At 51.0% G+C, this 15,592-nt stretch overlaps 1 protein-coding gene across 9 annotated transcripts in view; it reads left to right on the top strand.

Moving 5' to 3' along the window:
• Nucleotides 1–203: 203 nt before the first annotated feature.
• NFASC (neurofascin) overlaps nt 204–15,592 on the top strand; it is a gene marked incomplete at both ends in the record, with an annotated part of 70,884 nt that continues 55,495 nt past the window's right edge. For 5 of the 9 annotated variants that reach the window (XM_080917858.1, XM_080917856.1, XM_080917855.1 and 2 more), the window contains 6 exons: nt 204–294; nt 6,001–6,106; nt 8,162–8,358; nt 8,706–8,828; nt 10,801–10,971; nt 14,695–14,745. In XM_080917858.1, coding sequence (XP_080773984.1) covers nt 204–294; nt 6,001–6,106; nt 8,162–8,358; nt 8,706–8,828; nt 10,801–10,971; nt 14,695–14,745 — 739 coding nt within the window. Of the gene's footprint in view, nt 295–5,255; nt 5,274–6,000; nt 6,107–8,161; nt 8,359–8,705; nt 8,829–10,800; nt 10,972–14,694; nt 14,746–15,592 lie in introns of all 9 variants that reach the window. The other 4 variants (XM_080917853.1, XM_080917851.1, XM_080917857.1 and 1 more) reach the window with 2 other exon arrangements.

The following is a 15,592-nucleotide window of genomic DNA, read 5'->3' as shown; positions in this document are numbered from 1 at the left end:
GATCTAGGAGATCCCCTGCTCTGTGGCCAAGAGGCCTCTTGAGTCTTTTGAGACCCTGGGGGTAAGCAGAACAGAGCATAAGGTCAAGAGAAACTAACTTGCTCTTGTTTTTCTTTCTCCAGCTGAGCACTGTCTGGCAAGAGCGGCACAAGGCATCGAAAGCCCGTGGGCTGGGCGTCGGGGAGCAGGGCCTGGTGCTGAGGATGGCCAGGCAGCAGGCGCCACCCTGGATGCACGTAGCCCTCATCCTCTTCCTCCTCAGCCTCGGAGGGGCCATTGAGATTCCGATGGATCGTGAGTTCTGTGCTCTCTCTTTCCCTTCTACTCCTGGTATTAGAGGAATGGGTGCTGGGGAGAGAGGGCAGGGAGCTGAGGGGAAGAGAGAATAACAGCAGATTGCAGGCTTCAGAGCCGGATTTTTCTCAGAAGCCTTGATGTAGGCTTCCTCTGAGTGTGAGCCTCTTCTTGGGGCTGTGGTTAAGCTGGTTGGTGTCTGTGTTGCTTGGAACCTATTGAGTGGAACCAAGGACAGCCCGATTTGGGGTTCTGAGACCCACCGGGAGTTGTTCCCTCTACTCACACCCGCACAGCCGTGGACTTGGCGTACCCTTTCTAAAGGCAGCTTTCAGGACTAAGTGTGGCAGGCTGTCCTTACCAGTCTAACTTGATAAACCAGAGCTGCTGCCCAGCTGTGGTTGGAGTAATAAGGAAGATGGTGTATAGTCTGGTAGAGGATTAGGAAGGGCATTATCTTTGTATAAGCACAGTCAAATGAGACATTAAACCATATTATGTTACCACAGGAGAGCTGGACGTGGGTTCTTTCTGTTCTAGTATTCCCTAGGTACTATCAAAAAAGGGGGAGAGGGGATTTATTTCTGCTCCTGGTGGTGGATCTCTGTCTGGATCTCTATCGACACTATTGCTGTTTACACGGATGGCTGTGATCAGCTCCTTGTTCCTTGGCCCTGTTTGTAAGCACGTGCCCCTTTGCCACAATTTTGACACTTGCAGTGGATGTCTTAGTGTTCTCACACTAAGGTACAGGTATGGCACCCCTGCCTCCTGTTCTCTGCCTCAGCGAATTCATGGAGCCCATGTGATCCCGAGACAGACTTGGGCATTCTCCAGTTAACAGTTGACGGAAGGAGATGAGGGGTGAAGGTGGTCTCCAGGAAGGCCCCACAGGGCTGTAAAGCCAGACCTCGTCCACCCCAGCAACAGCTCTGCAAGAGGAGTCTACCTTTCCGGATGACAGAGACCAGTAATGGCTATGAACTGATCCCAGAGGCAAGCTGGACAAGACCGCTGCTGCTTGTGTGTGTGCACATGGAAGGAGGAGAAGAGCCGTGAGACGTTCCCATGGTGACCGTCTGCGGCTGGCTCAAGGAGAGTTCTCATTAACAGCCAGGCAGACAATCTAATAAGCATCGTGATGGGGCGTGTCCCTGGAGAGGAGGGTGCAGAGGAAATTGGGTTATGGAGAACATGGTGAAAGGATGGCTCACTTCTCTCCTGCTGTTTCTCAGTCACCTGCGGTTGGATGGCCAGGGCTGGTGGGGGAGGGGTGCCTGCCGAGTGAACACAGAAACAGATGGTATGGACTTGTTCTTTATTGGAAATATGGACTTCCAAGCTCTATTGGAGATGGAGCTGCAAGAGGAAGCCCACATACTGCCTGAGGCAGAAGGCTGAGGACCGGCCCTCTTCATCCCAGCTTCCCGGTGGAGGCTAGAGAGGACCCACCCTTTTATGTTGTATACACAGACCAGGCCCTCCTTTGCCTGGGTCACACCTGTCATGGTGATAAAGTCAATAATGGAGTCTGTGTCTTTCTCCTCTGCCATGGCACACTGATTCTGCTTACTTTTAGCCCTTGGACCTCAGTGGAATTGCAGCTGCCCTAGACCAGACAGGGACCTCCGAGCTCTGCTAAACTCACCGCATGCGGTTCTCACAGTGGATCTGGATTCGGGTTCCGTCCTTAGCTGGCAGATTAGGAAGCAGGAGAGAGGCAGTAGCTCCTCCCTCAGAGGAGTCTCTCTCCACGTGACTGCAGCTGGTCTGGGCTGTTGGGCTGGACACCCCATAAAGCACTGCACCTCCCTACTTGCCTCAGTCAATCTCAACGACTCCTCTGCAGATCCGAACTCAAAACAATGACCCAGCAAGGGTGAGGACTTCTTGGTGGGATTCTTCTCAGGCTTAGCCACAACTCTTTCCACATTTTCTGAGCTTACCTCCCATCTGGGATTGGGACAAGTCAGATGTTTCTAACCTACCCCCTTTGTTTGTAGGGTGGGGTTGAGGGTATTGAACTGGAGACTGGCTTGCCAGGTGTCTCCCTTATTTGCCCCTTCAGGGCATTCTTTGTACCTCTGGAGCAGACACTGTTTCCACTCTGGGGCTTGGCGTAGCAGCTTTCTAGAGCAGCACCCTGGGAGGTTGCACAATCCCTTATTGAAGTGCCTAGTCTCTGGCTCCAACTGCCTTGCCAGCAAAGTCACACACCACCTCCCTTCCATTAGCCCAGAGGAGAACAGCGTGACCTTTGGGGGAAAAAAAAGTAATGGGTCACTTCATTAGCCAGAGTGGCTTTGCCAAAAAGTGAGTCTTCTGGGAGCTTGCGTATAATTTCCTTCTCCCTTCCACTCAAGCGGAATCAGCATTTCTTCCTAGGAGCCCACAGAAGACAGCAGAATGGAGAGATACTCTGCCCACCTCATCCAAACAGGGCAGTGGGATGTAACAAGCCCATCCCCCATCTTCCATCCTCCCAGGATTGTGCCCAGAAATTAACTACCAGAACCCAGGAAGAAAAGGGCATGAAGGCAGAGCCCTGGAGTCAGGGCAGACACAGGCTCACCCCAACAGAGATGGATTAGACTACCTTCTCCTTCTTAGAATCCAAAAGAACAAATTCATCCTCCACCTGACATCGCCAGACAGCAAGCTCTGTGAAAGGAAAGAAGAGCCTGCAGTGGGATGACAGAGAGAAGCACTGTTGTCCTTGTCCTCAGACAGGCTGTCACCAGCACCACCACAACTTGTCTTCTGGCTTGAGTCTGTCCCCGCAATAAATCCCTTGGGAGCACAGTGATGACTAAGATGTCATTGTCCCATTAGGCAAGCAGATGCTGAAGAGTTCTTTAATCAGGTAGGCAGCACACGCTGGTGACAGTAGCCAGTCAGTTCTTATCTGAGTTGGCAATCTTTCCTCAAAGAGCTAACTGCACTCTCCCTTAACCACACTGTCAGGGACCACAACATCACCAGGCCTGTACCCAGCTAACTCACTCCCAAGTATGGATTTTTGAAAGCTCTTCAACAAGCTCTGGGAAAACTAATACCCATCTGCCTCTGAAGCCAGTGTCCACAGGACCATAGCCATGGGACGGCCCCTCCTTGAATTCAGGATGCTCTGGGAGGGGACCAGAGCCTGAGAGTGGGGTCCATGAGGACCAAGAGGCATCACTGCATCCTGAAATGAAGCCAGAGCCCAGCTGGTAGTTAAAAGAAATGCGCTTAAGTGCCAGTCCCACCTGCAGGAGACTGGCCCCCTCTCTCTCATCCCCTCCTGTGACAGCTGCCCCAGCTTTTGATCTTTTTAGAATATTTGTTTCTGGCAGAAAAAAGCAGGTGAAGGTGCCAAAGCAGGGAGCACTGCAGATCCTGTCTTCTGAGTGGGAGCACCACAGAGCCCTTGTTCTGAGTGCGAGCACCACAGAGCCTGTGTTCTGAGAGGGAGCATCACAGAGCCCTTGTTCTGAGTGGGAGCACCACAGAGCCTGTGTTCTGAGAGGGAGCACCACAAAGCCTGTGTTCTGAGAAGGAGCACCACAGAGCCCTTGTTCTGAGTGGGAGCACTACAAAGCCTGTGATCTGAGTGGGAGCACCGCAGAGCCTGTGTTCAGAGCCTTGTCGGCTTTCCTTTTGGGTTTGTCATTTCTTTGCTTCCAGCCCAGGCAGACCCTGACAGGTGATAAACAGAACGCCCCCTCATTACTCCGAGGGCCACACCACCTAGCTCATGAAACCTTTCAAAAAGCCATACCATGACGCCTTTCCTTTGCTGGCAGCCTGCACAGTTGCCCACTCATTCCTGCCATGCTTCCTCTCATTCTTCATGTCCTTTCCCCTCCTCCCATGACCCCCTTCAGGCTGCCCTTTCTGAGCCTGCACCTTCTCCTCTAAGTCTCTTCGCTCTGGTGGGAAGGCATCAAGATCACCACGACTCTGTCTTAAAGCAGGGCATCTCCTGCTCTCCCCATCAGCACTCACTCTGACAAGGACAGCCCAAGAACCCCATGCACCAGAGGTACATGAGGAAGTCCTGGTGCTCCCTCCTGGTACTGTAAGGGAAGACAATAAAGAGTCCTAGAGAGATGCTTTTGTCTTTCCTCCACATCTTTTCGATCCAAGGCTTGCATTCCATATCTAAAACCTTGCTACTGTCTGCATAGTTCAAAGGTTCTAACCCCAGGATGGACAGAAACAACAAGATAGGATCCAGGCACTACAGCAGACCATCCGAGGCAGAGCCTGCATCTTCTCTAGCCGGGGGTGATTCATCTGCTTGTTAGAGTGTGGGAAGCAAGAACACACGTGTACATGGCTCACGAGTTCAGACGGGGCTGGTGAGGACGCGTACAGCCCACCTCTTTGTCCTGTTTGTGAGGAACACAAGAAGGAGGGCTGGGCTTGGCCACAGGCCAGGATTCTGTCATTCAGGAACAAGATTTCTGAAGACCGTGCTTTGGTGTGAGAGAGAAGCAGTGTGCGGGGCCTCAGAGCTTCTATACTTTGGGCCTTTATCCCGTGGAAGTGATTCAAGTCCTCTCATCCCCCAGCACCTCCATGCTGACCCTTTGCACCAAGCCTCCCTCATCCCCCAGTGGTGTGAGATGCCAGAAAGCATCTAAAGAGTCTCTATTGGGCAGTGTTGCCATTTGGGGACATTTGGACTCTCCTGGTCACATCTCCCTTTGGTTACTGGTCCTGCTCCACTATGTGGATACAACACCTTTTCTACAAAGTATTTGTTTGCTGTGCCTGTTCTCCGGCCTTGCCTGGCTCTTCTGCCAGGCTCTGCGTCTGGGGGGAAACCCCCAGGTCTAGTGCTGACCCCGTGTTGCCCCACCCCAGCCTTGCATGCTAGGACAAGAGGACACCGGACAGACAGCTGATCAATTGTGTGCAATAACTCTGTTTTCCTTCTCTCCCCCACCCCAATGCTAACCCAATGGAACTAACAGCAAGCATTCAGAATGAGCGTAAGTGCCTGGTGTGCCTTTATGTCCTTGAGCCTTGGGGAGGTGGGAGGTTGGGAAAAGGCCAGGGGAGAAGGCTGGGCTTGAAATCAGTAGCTTCTTCACTGCCTGCTAGAGCTGATCCTAGAGCCCTACAGTGAGTCCTTTACCAATGGAAGAGAACATCCCCAGGAAAGGGGGGGCAGGTCTATAGTTGGCATCCGGGATACTCCCTAGCTACTGCAGCTCCTTCATCTACTGGTGGCTGGCACTGCAGCCCTGGGCAGAACACCAGCTCGCTGGTACACAGGGAAGCCCTTGGGAAACTCTGAAGGGCTGAAGCCTCCTTTGGCTCTCGTCTTGACAGTCTAGCCATCTGTTGAGACTCGTGGCTCAGAACCATCACAGCCCGAAGTTCTGCAGTCATAGCTGGTTTTGTTCCATTCGGCACACACTTAGCAGGAACTAATGTGCCCTGGGCAGTGTGCGCTCTGGGGAGGTGAGTGTGGGTCAAAGAAAGCCTGGTTTTTCACTTGCTTAGATGCTGGATCTTCATAAAGGGGTTCCTACTCTCAGACTCCGTCATCTACCTCTATCCTAAAACCCTTTTAAGAAATTACGTTTTTAGAATAGGGTACTTCTCATGCTTGCTTGCCCAGGTTCCTGCTGCTCTAGACTTTAGCCACTCCCTAAGCCAAGAGCGGGGCAGGTCTCCAGAGTTCTGACCCTTGCCACATATGTCCTGTTGCAGTGACCCAACCCCCAACCATCACCAAGCAGTCTGTGAAGGACCACATTGTGGACCCCCGTGATAACATCCTGATTGAATGTGAAGCTAAAGGGAACCCCGCCCCCAGGTAAGTGGAGGTGGGGGGCTGAAAAGCCACCATTGAAATGAGCCACTTGCCCCATCTTGGTCATACTGAAGGCAAGCAACTGAAAAGTTTGGCACAGGGCTGGAGGGATGGCTCAGTGGTGAAGAGTGAACGCTATGCTTGCAGAGACCTGAGTTCGGTTTCGAGCATCCCTGTCAGGTGGCTCACAGGCGTCTGTCGCAGTGAATTCACTGCATCTGACCTCCACAGGCACAGGCAGTCACGTGTCCATATCCCCCACCCACGTACACACACATAAGTAGATGTAGACAACTCTATTAAAATGTTTGGCTCATCCATCCGAAGAATATATATGCATTGACACTCACCAGGTCCCATGTAAGCTCACTTTTGATTAGCAGGTGTTAAGTGGCCACTTGGCTGCTACCAACCACTGTGTGGTCAATGAGAAAGTTACTTCAAAGCTCTGAGTCTCCATCTCCTCCTCCCGGTGGGAAACAAACCAACCATAGAACCGCCCTTGTATTTACGTGGTTTTTACCAATTTCAGCAAATTGGGAAATTGATCTCATAAGGAAACCAGGCTCAAAGGTGTTGAATGGCTTGTCTCTGTTGCAGTGAAACCCTGGAATCTCATTGTGTGTCCCAGGCTGGCCTAAAACTCATCATTCTCCTGCCTCGGTCTCCCCTCCTAAGTAGTGGGGTTTCAGGTATGTGCCGCTAGACCCAGCTAGATGTTATTTTCAGATGCTTGTGGGTGGCCATATCCACCCCATGTTCAGATTATGGGAAGTTGCTGTTCCTAGCTAACCCAAGGCGTCCATTCTGAGCTTACCTTTGCTTGTCAGTAGGTAGGAAGGAGAAGCCTGTCCTATCCAGACTGCTCCGTGCTGCTACATGGTCTTATTCATTTGCCCGTTCCTCTGTGGCAGAACTAGTGTCTTCCTGAGAAGAGGGGGAGATTTTAAATGCTGACACCACCAGTCACCACTTGACTGAATCAGGGATAGAACGGTATTATCTACCAAGACAGCGCTGTTTCTGCCAAATGATACATTGTAGCAAAGTGGAGATGTTAAATGTTACTTTCTCAGAGGAGCAGAGTGGGTCTCAGACAACGCGGTGAGGAAGGCTTACTCTGGTCCTAGGGTCCTGTGAGGCAGTCAAGACTGATGAGCTGAGAACAAGCAGGGGCTCCCTCATCCCAAGTGGGAGTCACTATATAAGAGACTGGTGACCATATATCTCTAAGATTGGACTTTCCTACATGGATCCTCTGAGGGAGACAAGAATTCTGAGTATCCACCACAGTTCCTACCTCTTGTGTTTCTACCACATCAGCACAGGGAGCCAAGAACGTGTGCTGCTGGCCTCAATATCAAGCTGAGGGCCAGGATGATGATGATGATGATGATGATGATGATGATGATGATGATGATGATGATGATGATGATGATGATGCTGTCGCCTTCTTTTCTCGTTCTCCCCCTCCTCGTCTTCCTCCTCTGTCCTTCCTCTTCCTCTCTTTTCATATGAAGGGTGGAACTTAGATCCTTGTGCATACCAGACAAGTGCCCTGCTACTGAGCACCCTCCTCTAGGCCTGCAAGAGTAGTTTAGGCCCTTGGCAGTTCTGTTTCCTCATGCTGCCAGTTCATTCAAAGAAACAGGGCGGCCTGTTAATTACACTATTGAGGCATGGCAGAGCAGAGGTGGGCAACCTTGCATGCCTAGGAAGAGACTAGGGATGTCACAAGGTAAAGAAAGTCGCTAACTCTGGGTTTGACTTGTTTGTTCAAATAACTCCCGAGTCATGGGCTCACAGAACAGAACCCACCAGAGAAGCTGGGTGCCTACTACCTGTAGCCAGCATTAGCTAGTGATAGCACTCAGAGATGTGTGGTCCCAGTAGGTGACCTGTGCCTTTGCAGTCTCCCGAGCTTATTGGGTGGCTCTGTCCAGCCAGGACGGGGTCCATCAACATGGAGGTAAAGTAGAAGTCTGCCGTTGAGTGGGGACCAGCAACCGACCCCTTCCAGCCCTGACTCATGGTTGGCCTGGCCCCTGTCATCCACAGTTTTCATTGGACTCGAAATAGCAGATTCTTCAACATTGCCAAGGACCCACGGGTGTCCATGAGGAGGAGGTCTGGGACCTTGGTGATCGACTTCCGCAGTGGTGGGCGGCCTGAGGAATACGAAGGGGAGTACCAGTGCTTTGCCCGGAACAAATTCGGCACTGCGCTGAGCAACCGCATCCGCCTGCAGGTGTCCAGTGAGTGCCAGGGCCAGGGCTGCGGCTGGCTCCCTGGTGGGTAGGTGGGTGGGGCTTGCAAGAGGCCCTGCCCTCCACGGGTCTCTTCCACTTCGGAAAGATTCCTAGAAAGAAAACTTCCAGACTAGTTGGTACAACTTTAGCAGCTGATCTGAGCACTGGAGGAGAAGAGGGGAAGGCACAGCTGAAGATGGGCATCCGCCGTCGTGAAAAGTTTCTCCCTCCTTTCAAGTGCCACTCCATATGTCCTCTCTCTTGCCCCCACCCCATTCTCCCATTTTCCCTTCTCTTGAGCCTTCCCAGCTCCTGCTGCCAGCTGAATTTCACCCTTTTCTGTTTCTCTCCAGAATCTCCCCTGTGGCCCAAGGAAAACCTAGACCCCGTCGTGGTTCAAGAGGGCGCCCCCTTAACACTGCAGTGCAATCCCCCACCTGGCCTCCCGTCCCCCGTCATCTTCTGGATGAGCAGCTGTAAGTGTGGAAGCCTGGCCTCTCTGAGCGTCCAGCTCTAGAGCGTGCAGCGGATGGGTTGAATGGCGGGGGCGGGGGTATGATAGTTAATATTCATTGTGAACTCCTCGGGTTTTAGAATCATCTTGGAGATGAATCCCTGTCTGTAAGGGATTTCTAGGCAGGTTAACAGAGGTGAGAAAACCCGAAGTAGTGAGCTGAGCAGCAGCCTGTGTCTGTTTCCTGACTGTGGATGCTGTGTGACCAGCTACCTCATGTCTGCCATCACGGTGGACTTCCCCTGGCTTTTTAAGCAAAAACCAAATAAACAAACAACAAAACAAAACAAAACAATCATTCTTTAAGTTACCTAGCTCCCAGAGATGCCATAGCAGGATGGGAACTGTCAGCGGGGCCCACCTACTTGTGAGAAGCAGATGTTAAGTGACCTTGTGGCTCAGACAGCTGTGTAGAGAGGTTGACAGTACGGTGTGGTCATGAGCAGGTGGCTTCAGAGCTCCGAGGGGCCGGCACTGTGCACTGTCGTCATCCCCCTCTCCCTCCTGACGTGTGGGGAAGGGTGTCTGGCTGTCACCTGGTCAGTTCCCACCCTCTTTTCTCATGGATTATGTCACACTGCCGAGTTATGTCAGTAACACCCCTTGAGCAGATCTCATGGCCACCTCTTCCGTCCATCCTCGCCAACATCTCCCCAGCCCTGGCATCTCCCTAACATCTCCCTGAACCTTAAGAATGAAATCGGGTACCCTCACTGGCATGTTTTTACTGGCCCCTATCTTGCTTCAGGACAGGCTCCTTCACCTGGGACGGTCACCTTTGTGACCTGCTCCTTTTGCCTCCCCAGCCCTCCCCCCTCCCCCTTCAGCTCCAGGAAGGCTTCAGACACACTGTTCCAGCCCTTCCAGCTCCCCCAGCTCCTCAGGACCTTGAAGGTCTGTCTTTGTGCCTGACACAGACATACAGACCTCAGGACCTCCTAGAGAATAAGATCCCCTCTGCAGTCCTGCCCTTCCTCCCCGCAGTACACCCTCCTCTCCACACAACCTCACAACGACTATCTATTGCCCTTCTCTCCTGCTAGGCTGAGAGTTTGTCTTTCTTTTTTCCCAACCCCTTGAACATGTGACCTGGCACATAGTAGGCCCTCAGCAGATCTCTGAGGAGTAATTGAGGAGCAGAGCACCTGTTGAGGGGCAGTTGACATCACTGACATGAGAAGGAAGCTGTGGGGACAGGAAGTGGATCAGCCTGGAGTGTAGGTCAGCTGAGAGAGCTCATCCTCTGCTAACACCGGGTCCATCCCCAGCCACACCCGTGAGGACATTCACTCTCTGTTCTTCAGTTCACTGTCTCTGAAACTGGAAGCCTTCTTAGAACCAACAGTGTGGATCATCCGTTGCTATACATCTGACAATTAAAACTGAAAATTGCATTTTTTTTAAAAATTCTTCAGGGTAAACAAAATAAAAGTCCGTATTATAATTGACAATGGCTAAATTTTGATTCAGTGCAGCAAGGCCAAGTTCAGGTGTACTTAGCACGCTTTGGACAGCCCTTGTCTGCTCTGGCATCAGCTGGGCACTGGGGTATAAAGCTGAAAGAGCTTTGCTTGTTGCCTGCACAGTACTCCCTGTGACGTGTGTACACTCGACTCTTGACTGAAGGAGCAGGCAAAGGCTGTGCTCTCACTCTCTCTGGCCTTGCTGTCAGTCCGATTATGGCATGAGCGGGAATTGGAACTCTGTGAGCACAGAACCTGGGCAAAGTGAACATGTCCCTCTGGGTTTGAATGCACCGCTGTATGCATTCAGCCCTCCGATACCTTATAAAAAGGGGAGCACGCCCTGCTGCAGCACTGGGAGGAGCTGACTGATGGCGGGAGCGCCAGATCCCATCTGGTCTCCTGAGTCTCAGAGATAATGGTCACCAAGTCCGTCTGCTAACCTCCTGCCACCCCTCTGCCTCCCCACAGCTATGGAACCCATCACCCAGGACAAGCGTGTCTCCCAGGGTCATAATGGGGACCTATACTTCTCCAACGTCATGCTTCAGGACATGCAGACCGACTACAGCTGCAATGCGCGTTTCCACTTCACCCACACCATTCAGCAGAAGAATCCTTTCACCCTCAAGGTCCTCACCAGTAAGTGGAGGCCCTGCTCGGGGCTGGGGCCACAGTCATGCACACATGTAATGCATGTCTGAGGTTGGCCCAGAATCCTCTCTGGCTCACTGCGCCTGAGCCAGTGTCAGTACAGCATCTAAGGATGCAGAAGCCTTGTGCCAAATGTAATCCTATGCTAAGCCAGTGTTTGTACTTTGGTAGGAATCGGAGTCACATACTGAGGTCCAGACCCATCTTACCTCAACAGGGCTGTCTGGGGCGCCCAGTGCTCATTCGAAAGTTCCTGGAGTTAGAGCTGACTTTAATCCCTATTAAAGACTTAGCTCATGTCTTTTACTTCTAGTCACTGGTTGCCTGTGTTTCCAGGAGAAAGCCAGTGCATGAGATAGTAGCATCAGTGGACACACTGAACAAATTGTGTTTGGTTCTGTAATGTGTCTTTTCTGAGCCACATGGACGTGCAGTGTCTATGAACTGCAGATTTATCTTTCACATGGTGGGATTTAGTTTTATCCCCTTATTGTTTCTGACTAATAAAAAAAAAATAGAATTCCCTGACCCACTACAATGGTGGTGGCTCTCTACAGAGACGCACAAGGACAAGCCAGGCAGGAGCCTCAGCTCCTCAGTCCTTAGCTTATTAGGGATATTGCCTGGGTTCGTTTACACCGTGGACATGTAACATGGCTTGAAGAGGGTCTTCTAAAGAGTCTCTAATCTGTCTGACTCATGCTGTGAATGTCATTGTCGGTGTTGTGCTGTGGATGGCGAGGAATGTGAGGGTGCCAGGCTAGGGTACCACAGGTCAAAATGAGGCTGGGCCTCAGCTTCCCAAAGCCTGCCTCTAGGGGCTTGTGCTGCCCTGGGAAGTCCTCTGGGGAAAAGCCTAGATGCCTTGTTCAGCACTGGGAGGCCTCTTTAGTCTATGCTGGTGATGGGCAGATGAACAATGGTGTCTGCACAGCCTCAGCTCATCTCTTTCCTCAGGGATATAATGTCCACCCCTAAGGACCATAGTCCTCTAGTTTGCCTCTCATGGTTTCTTCCTCTTTTGTCATCTTCTTCTTCTTCCTTCTCTTCTTTTCAGTTTCTTTTCTTTCTCCTTCTTCCTTGATTTCTTTTCTTGCTATTCTTTCCCTCTGAACACCCATGCCCCTCCTCTGATCACCTGCCTTTTTGTCTGTGACCTGTCTCTACCAGTGGGTGTTGTCTGCCAAGATGAGACAGACAGCCCAGGGGGTTGCTCAAAGGCCAGCAAGAAGCCTGCCAGATGCCACATCGTCCCTGGCTCTCTGACTCCTGAACCCATCCCCAGGAGACCCCTGGGAAAGGAAGTTGATTTGCCTGCTGTGTCTCCTCCGTATACTTCGGGTGACTCTGGCAGCTGGCTGAAGAAGGACAGTATGGTCTTCCCAGGACCTCTGAGTGCCTCCACCAGGACAGGCTGGCAATGAGGAGGAGCCAGTAGGAGGCCCAGTGCTGTCAAGAGAAGGAGGATCCGGCACAGCCTTCCTGTCCACCTAGAAAGGGTGATGCTGCAGGGCATGGGCCAGGTGCCATGCTGTGCTGGGCAGAGCCTGGAAACATATTCAGGTTAAATGACACTTAGCTATGGAACTTTCCAGAAGCATTCTTTTCTCTAGAGGATGTCAGTAAGGGATACTTGTCTCTGCTTCACTTCAAGTCGCCTGTCCCATTGGAAACTCTCTCCTCCAAATGACAAGAACCCTTCTTAGTAACCTGAACAGAATGCTACCAGCTTTCTGGAGTCCTCCCAAGAGCAGCTCTGGCTGGAAACAAGTTCTGGGCATCTGAGCCAGCCTAGAATTGGGCACAGTTTCTTAAAATAGCACAGTTGGGCTCTGTTGACTTTCCTGTTTAGAAAGGGCACAGGCTTTCTTTACCTCCTTCAGAACAAGGTTTGTGTGGGAAGCCAAGCTGTCTGCCTGTAGTTTGCCTTTGGGGACAAAACCAATCTTGTTACATTATTTTTATTAATTGTATCAAAGAAAGAAGAGAAAGATTTGCACATACATTACCATATATATGTATACATCAAAATACCAGACAACCTAAACATTATATTTAATCCATTTTAGAATGAAGTAAAAGGTAGCCAGGTTGAGTCAGACTGACAAAGGCAGACATGTGACTTTGTCCATACTGTGACAGACATAATGGCTCTTTCTTACTGCTGCAGTAGGAGGCATCCTGGTTAGAAAGAGGGCTATTTACCGAGATGGACAATACGCTACACTTCCTGCCTGTGTTCAAATGGCATTCCCTAAGGACAGAGTCTCCCTAAATCACTCACATGTGCTCCCACAGCTGTAGCAAACTTAGCACATTGCTCCTCCCCCAGAAGATAGAAAGGCTCTGTTATACCTGGAACCATGGGAGTGAAAGAGAAGGAGCACCTTCTAGCTGAGCACTGTGCTCCCCCAGAGGGAAAACAAACAAAAAAAAAACCTCTCCAAAGCACTGCCTCAGCCCCTGGTACCACTGACACCCTTCATCCCACTGTGGACCAGTTTCCCCCCTTCCAGCCCACATCCATTCAAACTGACTTCCGGGGCAGCTAGGTCTTTCTCAACTAGCCACATGAGCAGAAATGGTTCTGATAATGAGTATCTCTACACCGCTGGCTATAAAGCAGTGTATAAACCTGGGGTGCGGTTCAGTGCCAGGCCCAGAAAAGAACTCTGGCGCCCTCTTACAATTGCTTAAGGTGGGATTTGATCTGTCTTTTAAATATGCAAATGTTCTAACAGCCTCTGAGCTCCCCTAGGAAGTTGGACTGTATCCTGGCTTCTCAGGCTGTCTGCTTGGCTTCCAGTCAGTCCCTGCACACTCCCCTGTGGGTACTGTCAGAACTCGAACCCTTGAAAGGGTTGGGTAGTGAGTAAAACATCAACTTAAGGGCAGAGGCATGTTTACGTGACCTGTTCTAAAATGTCTTCATCAAAGACCGAAGGACTAAGGCCTTTCTTTGGTCACTTACATTGGCGTGGCAGCCACTGATACTGCTTTTTAAAAGAAAGTTCCTGCCCCCCGCCCGCCCCTCTGCTTTTCCAGAGAGCTCTGGGTCTTGGACAGAGGACTTATCTCCTCATCTTGCTGTCCTAAACCAAATTCTCCTTCAGGAACCTCCACCAGGGTCTCCCAGCAGAGGTCTAACAGTGGTTGACACCTGGTCCCACGAAAGCTTGGCACATGCTCTCTCTCTCTCTCTCTCTCTCTCTCTCTCTCTCTCTCTCTCTCTCTCACACACACACACACATCTACCCCCTACAGTCTAGCTGCTGCCAAGCAGGCTTTGCTGTCTTCCGTAGGTCTCACTAACACTCCTTTTTCTCTAGCTGGTCTCACACGGAGTCCTGGGGGCCTGGGGAGAAGTTGGTTCAGAGCCAACTACAAGATGCTACAAGACACTAATTCTTACATCATTTGTTCAAAATATAGATGGACCAAGCAGAGTTCAAGCCTAATATCTTTACTTTCGTTTTATTGTTGCTTTCTTTTGCAGGATTTAACCAACTTTGTTTTCTTTGAGCTCCTTTGTGTTGGTCGTTTGCTACCAAGTGCATCCTTTTTCCGGCTGTGTCATTTTCTTTGGCCAAACCCACTGGTGCTCTCCTCAGTTGTAATGTGGCTTTGCATTTCCGTCCTCTCCCTCCTCGTGTTTGTGTCCATACCTGCTCCGTGCCCCCCTGTTTGCTCACCCTCTTTTGTTTATTGCAGACAACCCCTATAATGACTCGTCCTTAAGAAACCACCCTGACATATATAGTGGTGAGTCCGGGGAGTAACTCCTCCTGTCCTAATCCACTTTGGCTAACTTGACTGATACCATGACATTAACTCTTCCTGGGTGACAGAGTGGACAGCTGGCCAGGCCAGGTGCCAAAGGGGATGCCTCAGGACACTGTTCACCTAGAGCCAGGTGGTCAGTGGGAGTCTGAGGTGGGCTCACGGCGAAAGGGTTTCCTCCATTGTGCAAGTCTCCATTAGATGAGTTCTCAAAAGGTGGCTTCAAGCAAGAGAGGTCCCCATGAAGGACTCAGCGGAGACCGAAGGGTTGGTGGCAGATGGACGGAAAGTGGATTTTTGCATCACTGTGTCCAAACAATCTGAAAAACAACCTGAGAGACGAGAGATTTGCATCAGCTTACAGTTCCAGAGCATTTTGGTCCATCATGGTGGGAAGCGGGCACAGAGTCACTATTGGCAGGAGTTTATGGAGAGGCTGTTCACATCACAGCAGACTAAGAAGCAGAAAGCAAGGCAAGAACCGCGGGTCAGCTGTCCTTCAAAGACCCACCTCTAGTTATCTGCTTTTATCAGCTATACCACCCCTCCTGAACATCCCACCCACCACTACTACATCAGCACCATGAGCTGAGGACCAACCATGAGCCTCAGGGTAGGAATACATTTCCGATTTAACTGTCACAGAAGCTATTTGAGAATACTTGAGAGTCCACTGTCGGGAGGAAACAGGAAATCTGGTTCCTGTTTGATAGCATAAAGCACACAGCAGCTTATGTTAACTCTTCGGTATCTGGGTATGAATTGCCTGCTTTATAACCTCATTTTTTCCCCTGAGAGTGCTTTGTCACGGTCAGGTCCCAGATCTCTT

The sequence above is a fragment of the Micromys minutus genome, assembly GCF_963924665.1.
Source record: "Micromys minutus genome assembly, chromosome: 6".
Classification (NCBI taxonomy): domain Eukaryota; kingdom Metazoa; phylum Chordata; class Mammalia; order Rodentia; family Muridae; genus Micromys; species Micromys minutus.
Note: the sequence above shows the minus strand (reverse complement) of the source record. Positions and strands in the feature narration are given on the sequence as shown.